This window comes from Hippocampus comes, unplaced genomic scaffold (assembly GCF_001891065.2).
Source record: "Hippocampus comes isolate QL1 unplaced genomic scaffold, H_comes_QL1_v1.1 scaffold161, whole genome shotgun sequence".
In the NCBI taxonomy this organism is placed as follows: domain Eukaryota; kingdom Metazoa; phylum Chordata; class Actinopteri; order Syngnathiformes; family Syngnathidae; genus Hippocampus; species Hippocampus comes.
Genome location: NW_017806067.1, coordinates 745,154 through 751,779, shown reverse-complemented (window position 1 = coordinate 751,779; position 6,626 = coordinate 745,154). Strand labels below are relative to the sequence as shown.

General features: G+C 48.4%; 1 protein-coding gene across 7 annotated transcripts in view; it reads right to left on the bottom strand.

The window, feature by feature from the left end:
• LOC109530085 (tyrosine-protein phosphatase non-receptor type 12-like) overlaps positions 1-6,626 on the bottom strand; it is a 39,964-nt gene that overhangs the window by 9,393 nt on the left and 23,945 nt on the right. For 4 of the 7 annotated variants that reach the window (XM_019893644.1, XM_019893639.1, XM_019893642.1 and 1 more), the window contains exons 2-12: positions 4,962-5,070; positions 4,789-4,865; positions 4,616-4,711; positions 3,392-3,430; positions 3,102-3,170; positions 2,905-2,964; positions 2,700-2,842; positions 2,165-2,231; positions 2,003-2,080; positions 1,377-1,475; positions 43-128 (exon numbers count right to left, since the gene is read on the bottom strand). In XM_019893644.1, coding sequence (XP_019749203.1) covers positions 43-128; positions 1,377-1,475; positions 2,003-2,080; positions 2,165-2,231; positions 2,700-2,842; positions 2,905-2,964; positions 3,102-3,170; positions 3,392-3,430; positions 4,616-4,711; positions 4,789-4,865; positions 4,962-5,070 — 923 coding nt within the window. Of the gene's footprint in view, positions 1-42; positions 129-1,376; positions 1,476-2,002; positions 2,081-2,164; positions 2,232-2,699; positions 2,843-2,904; positions 2,965-3,101; positions 3,171-3,391; positions 3,431-3,770; positions 3,867-3,943; positions 4,021-4,116; positions 4,210-4,236; positions 4,276-4,615; positions 4,712-4,788; positions 4,866-4,961; positions 5,071-6,626 lie in introns of those variants that run through there. The other 3 variants (XM_019893640.1, XM_019893641.1, XM_019893645.1) reach the window with 2 other exon arrangements.

The window sequence follows — 6,626 nt, the reverse complement described above, 5'->3', positions numbered from 1 at the left end:
TTAGTACATGTCACCGACAAGAGGACACAATGAGCATCGTACCTGCGTATACGAGGCGGTTTCGGGGGAGGCGTGTCCCATCGCTCATCATTGGACTGGTGGCTCGCTTTGTCTGGACTGCTTTCATCCTGTGCGCAAATACATCACACGATATTCAGAGGTTAATCCCGGGCACACTCTGCAGCGCACACTATCTGGACAAAAGCACAAGGACACCTGGCTATTAGACCGACAGGAAATGAAAAGGAAAGCACGGCCCGCCTGTGCGTCCGATATGCCCCTTCGCTGAAAGGCAAAGACGGCTGAACAATGACGGTAACATGACGGACAATGATGCGAGTCTCTGGCCATGCGCGCCGTGGCAATTTCATTTGCATCGCAATACTTGCACAGAAGGCGGAATAAAAGAAAAACGTGGAGGCAGCGCAGAATAAAACCACAGCGCACCTTTGTGGGCGTTTGGGCCACTGAACAATGGCTGAGTAGACGTGACTCAGCCGCTGATGGGGTGAGTCAGTCGGGCCCACTGATCATGTTTGGAGAACCAGTTAAACACAAGATAATCGCACCATTGTCTCTGCACAGTCGAGTTTAAAAGCCCAAACAACTCCGATTAAAACCACCTCTTAAAATAATCGCTAGCATAAGTTCCTTCGATGTTGCACGTCATTTCACGGCGACTCTTAAAATGAGCGAGTGTCTCCGGCAAAACTGTCCAGACAGATGAAGATCTATTCTCGGGTCTAAATGCATTACGGAACGGGAAGCAAGGGAATGTCACAGTGATCAGAGCTGCCCGAGCAGGAAGTCTGTCCACAAGTGCGGCTTTGAGTTTGTCTCGCTGTCTCATATCGTGACTGCGTCTCTCTCTGGATGGATTAGCTAATGCTACTTTATAAAATAGACCCAGCACTAAGTAGTCAGGAAGCGAGCCCGACGATTGATAATAATGGACTGTCCATTCCATTTGGCATGGCGCGAAAAGTGGAGGGACTTGAAAAGTTCGGGAATGATGAAATGTTGACGTTTTTCAACGCGTTACGTCGAGAAACTTTTCTCCTTGGTTGCACTTCTGGGACGCGGGAGGGAAGAGGCACAACTGGGGACACGGTGCTGGTAAGCGGTTATGTGGGCCAAAGGAGGACACTGAGGAGTAAATAACAACACAGCAAAGAGTTCTTTTCAATTCGAGTCCTCCCAGGCTCCATTTTCACGCTCTTTTAGGTCACAGCTCTTGGAGAGTTTCTGGAGGCTGACTCTGACACTCTGCCTCCCATGTGACTAATTATTTGTGGTTTTTTTTTTTCCCCTGCTTCCATTGTGTTACTCAGCAACATTTTTATTTTTGCGCGCGCGTGCGTGTGCGCGTGTCATACCATGACATCATGTATCTGCACATTTGTGGGGCTCTCCAGTAGCTGCAGTTGCTTCTGGAAGAGCTGCGCGATTGCTCTGTGGACTAACTCGTACTGCTCCTGGGGATGGGGGGGAGGGGGGGGGGAATAAAAAGAGAGAGATGACGAGGAAGACAGGAGGGGGAGGAAGGGAGGAAGAGGAGGAGGGAATGCGGCCCAAGAGGGGGAAGAATGGTGTCATAAAAAAATAAAAAAAACATGGATGATGGAAATAGGAGAAAAGAGAGACGGCAAATCAATATCAAAATACAAATATTTTGGCACTCAAAAGCATTCATTCATAAGGCAATGAAACATGCAGCCTGAAAAGCACTTGCAGATGAACGCTAACCTCATTACTTCCCCCAGTGAGGAGGCAGGAAGCGTGTGCGAGGGCTTTTTTTTTTTTTCTTTAAATTTCATTACAGGCTTCCTGGAAACTGCTTCAATTCGCGTTTAACACAATATTTAGATTCAGGCAAGAGGTACGAACACAAACACACGGAGAATATTAAATCGAAAACTTGTCCTCGTGAGTTGCCCCCACAAAAAAACAAAAAAAAAAGGGGGCAAAGAAATGGGACAAAATATAAAATTCAGAACAAAACCTTAGTCTGAACAGCTGAGTGTCGCTGCGTCCTCATTTCTTGGATCAACCGGAAAACATTGAAATCTTCTGGAATTTTCTTAACGGGCAAAAAGGGTTCACTTAGACATCAAATACAACTGTGGAAAGCAATTCCTTTTTGCAGGAGCGTATGTGAACCTACCCCAGCTTTGAGGAGGTTCCACGTGTAGTCAATGGCACAGATGGCGCCTGTCCTCCCACAGCCAGCACTGCACAGTCAATATCAAGCAAATAAGCTTTCACATCGAAGCACTTTTTGCGAGTATTCGCTCTCGTAACTCGATCCCATTTCCTTGCGCACATTTAAAATGGCAGACAAAATGGAAACGGGGGCTCCACAGAAGCTGATGTGACATCATATTTGGCGTCGAGGCGACTTATCATAAAACCGTATCTCATGCTGTCACACAGCTGTCTGCTTTTCGGCGGCGCAGGCCGCGCGCGTCAAGCGCCGAGGCGCGACTCGAAGCCGTGCCGCGCGCAACCAGGAAGTGTCCTCGGGCTTCTCATTACGGCTTATTGCACACAGATGGAGACGGTGCGTGCCATCGGTATCGCAGTGTGCCCTTCATTCTTTCGCCATGAGAACGTCTTTATTGGAGGGAATCGTGCGGTCGTAAGCAAAATGCGCCGGTGCGGCAACGTCAGAAAGGCAAGAGTGTATATGCTCTATCCACCTGCAGTGCACACAGATGGGGACGTCGTCGTTCTCTTGGTATTCTCTCATGAGACCGATCATGTCCAGGATGGAATCAAACGACGAAGGGACGTCGTGATCGGGCCAGTTAATGTAATGGAACTGCGTTATCCGCCGGGTTTCCTGCGGGAAGACACGAGGCTCAGGATTGCCAGATATGCGCTCGGGTTCGAGAGCAGACCTACATTTTCATACTCCGCCACCAGAGAGCGGATGGAGTAGTCCGTCCTGGCCTGCTCCGATTCCTGGAAGACAGACAGCGGGAGTGTTCGCTCAAACCTCAAGCGACGCCATTAGAACAAAATGTGAGAAATGCTCCGCCTCCCCACCACATGCCCTCGTCGCAAAGCACAGCTGCGACGGTGCAGATTTATCTACTTACACATGAGATTCTGAAAGGCCCGAAACTCACGGGCTCCCCGAACAGCGGGAAATACCGCTCACATTTTTTCTGAGGAGGGAAGAGCGGGAGAGTCAACTTTCATCCTAAAGAAGAAAACGTCTCGAAAAAAAAAAAAAAAAAAAAATCATGCTGCTTTTAAAGTTTTCTTTTTTTTTTTAACCTTCTAGAAGCAAATATAATTTTATTAGCTTTGGGTTGCTTGGACAGATAAGCAGTCCACTGAGACTAATAATGATAATAAATGAATTAATTTTAAAAAGGGGGCTCACCCTTCCCATCTCAAACTCTCGACAGGCCATCACAATAACCTGCGGAGACGCACACAGGAAGGATTAGAACGGCAACAATGGAGTCGCTCGCACACTTTCACATCTGCAAGCTTTTCAAGCCAGCTCGTTGAGCCTTATCGCCGCAACCGCCCAGCACGGGACCCATCTGCTCCGCCCCATCTGCCGCTCAATGTCGCTCAGCTATATGAAATATTTATTTATGACTTTGATCATTACCGGCCCTTTTTCAATCATGGACAACATATGCCTTTGGATCCAGCGGACACTTCAACTCAATGAGCCAGACAGCGAAGCGGATTGTTTTGTACAAATATGAACAGAAGCCCGATGAATTTGGTTTGCCCCGCGGCGTACTTACAGCGACGTTGTACTCCCAGTTCATCCTCCAGAAGTCTATCACAGTGTTGGGGAGAGGGCCCTGAGTTGCGATGTAGGCCTCCGGGCCATCCATGCCCTGGAAAAACAGATGATCAACTATCAGAAGGATCCATCAGTCAGTTGCCGTGTTTTTTTTTTTTTCTATCTTCGTACCTTGATGAAATTGGCATTGATGTAATCGGTATCCTGATTGGTTGTTTTTAACGTCAGCTTCACCCGAGTGTGATCGACTAAGAAGAAAAGGAAGGAGACATAATGAGACAGTCGGAAATAGGGGGGAAAAAAAATGGAATGCTGCCGGCGGTACCACTCGGCGGGGTACTTACATGGCAGTATGTCCTTGTATCGGTTCTTCTTCACATTTTCTTCTCGCTCGCCAATGTTCGTGGGGTAGATCTTCTCCGTGCGGTACTTTGTGGACAGCCAATTTTAAAAAGGGGGCTCACCCTTCCCATCTCAAACTCTCGACAGGCCATCACAATAACCTGCGGAGACGCACACAGGAAGGATTAGAACGGCAACAATGGAGTCGCTCGCACACTTTCACATCTGCAAGCTTTTCAAGCCAGCTCGTTGAGCCTTATCGCCGCAACCGCCCAGCACGGGACCCATCTGCTCCGCCCCATCTGCCGCTCAATGTCGCTCAGCTATATGAAATATTTATTTATGACTTTGATCATTACCGGCCCTTTTTCAATCATGGACAACATATGCCTTTGGATCCAGCGGACACTTCAACTCAATGAGCCAGACAGCGAAGCGGATTGTTTTGTACAAATATGAACAGAAGCCCGATGAATTTGGTTTGCCCCGCGGCGTACTTACAGCGACGTTGTACTCCCAGTTCATCCTCCAGAAGTCTATCACAGTGTTGGGGAGAGGGCCCTGAGTTGCGATGTAGGCCTCCGGGCCATCCATGCCCTGGAAAAACAGATGATCAACTATCAGAAGGATCCATCAGTCAGTTGCCGTGTTTTTTTTTTTTTCTATCTTCGTACCTTGATGAAATTGGCATTGATGTAATCGGTATCCTGATTGGTTGTTTTTAACGTCAGCTTCACCCGAGTGTGATCGACTAAGAAGAAAAGGAAGGAGACATAATGAGACAGTCGGAAATAGGGGGGAAAAAAAATGGAATGCTGCCGGCGGTACCACTCGGCGGGGTACTTACATGGCAGTATGTCCTTGTATCGGTTCTTCTTCACATTTTCTTCTCGCTCGCCAATGTTCGTGGGGTAGATCTTCTCCGTGCGGTACTTTGTGGACAGCCGCCGCAGACGCTGTAAATGAATAACACGCGACACGGTGAAGACTCACACAAGGAGAGGCTTGACCATTTTCTCATTTCAAGCTCTTTTGAAAGAGTGTCAGAAAATCATCGGAGGTGTATTATTTTGTCTTGAGGAAAGTCAGCATGAAAAGAAAAATGGCGCTCGAGCTGACCGCCCACACTTGCGCGCAGTGAACATACAAAATGCTGCGAATCATTATCGTACGGCTTTGCAACAGAATTACGCAGGCAATTGAAATCGGCTTCTGTGCGGGACCGCAAAAACTCTGAAACGTTGCAGTGGAACAAAACAGATCCACCCACGATTCGAAAGAAGGGAAAAAAAAAATGCTGCGGTTCCACGGTACAATAGTATACATTCTGCTGCGTCAATCTGTTTACACATCCAGCCGTTAGTGAGCACCATCCTTCATTTGCATAACGCTGGACTTCCTCCAACATTTACTCCCATCCACACCAGTCTTATAGCTGGCAGTAAATTACAAAGGAAGAAGCCATGTTGCGTTTTCGGCATTAAAAAAATGGTTTCATTCCTTGGCCTCACGCCGCAGCCTAGCAAAAAAATCATGGAAATCGGTCACACGGCAAATACAAATTTCACATCGGCGACTGAGCGGGCTACTGTCTGCAGAGGCCGCTTGTAATTGCTCTTACTTCCTGTTACATAAAGCACACATGCACATGTGTAGTCGGACAAATAATAGAGGACGCCTGCAGGGCGGACGGGCAAAAAGAAAGGCAGAGGGAGTCGGTTCCTGTCGGACCTTCTCGTGAGCCAACCAACAAGGAGAGGCGGAGGGGCCCAACGAGGGCATAAAAGATCTACTCGGGAGATAAGGCGGCAGAAAGAAAAGATGCTCTTGGCCACTAAGCTAATGGCTTTTTGCATTCGTTCACGCATTCCTGTGACACACTTTGCTCCTGTGCTGAATGGGAGACTACGAAAACAAAAAAAAAAGAAGAAGAAATAAGTGCCTCCTAAATGACAACAAGCGCAAGATGAGATGACGAGGTTCCTTCCCAGCATCCAATGGCAGGGCGGCAAACCACAATAACGGAACGTTTCCTGTACATGCTCCATGTCCACTGAAACGCACGCACACAAACACACAGAGGCAGGGCGTTTCCCGCCTCCGCAGACCCCCATCAGGGTGAGTCACCAGCGTTTACAGACACATTACTTGGGCCTTAAAATAACTTGCGGATGTCAGCGACGTTACTGGGCAGAGGGGCAGCGGACGTGTGATGAAAACCACCAAAAAGGCCAATCGGGAGCTTCGACGGACCCTTTCACGGGTCCCTCACTGCAGAATGTTGGGGACGGTTTTGGCCTATAAACAAAGCGCCTCGGTGAAGGAGGCGGGGAGGGTGGGGGGGGGGGGGGAACTGACTCAAGAGGAAAAAGGTAAAGCAACTTGGAGATGCGGCAGCGCTAACCTACTTTCTGTCTCCTGGCTGAATAAGCATCGCCGTGCTTGCTTGGCACACTGAATTATTCACACACACACACACACACACACATACACACACAGACATACACACACA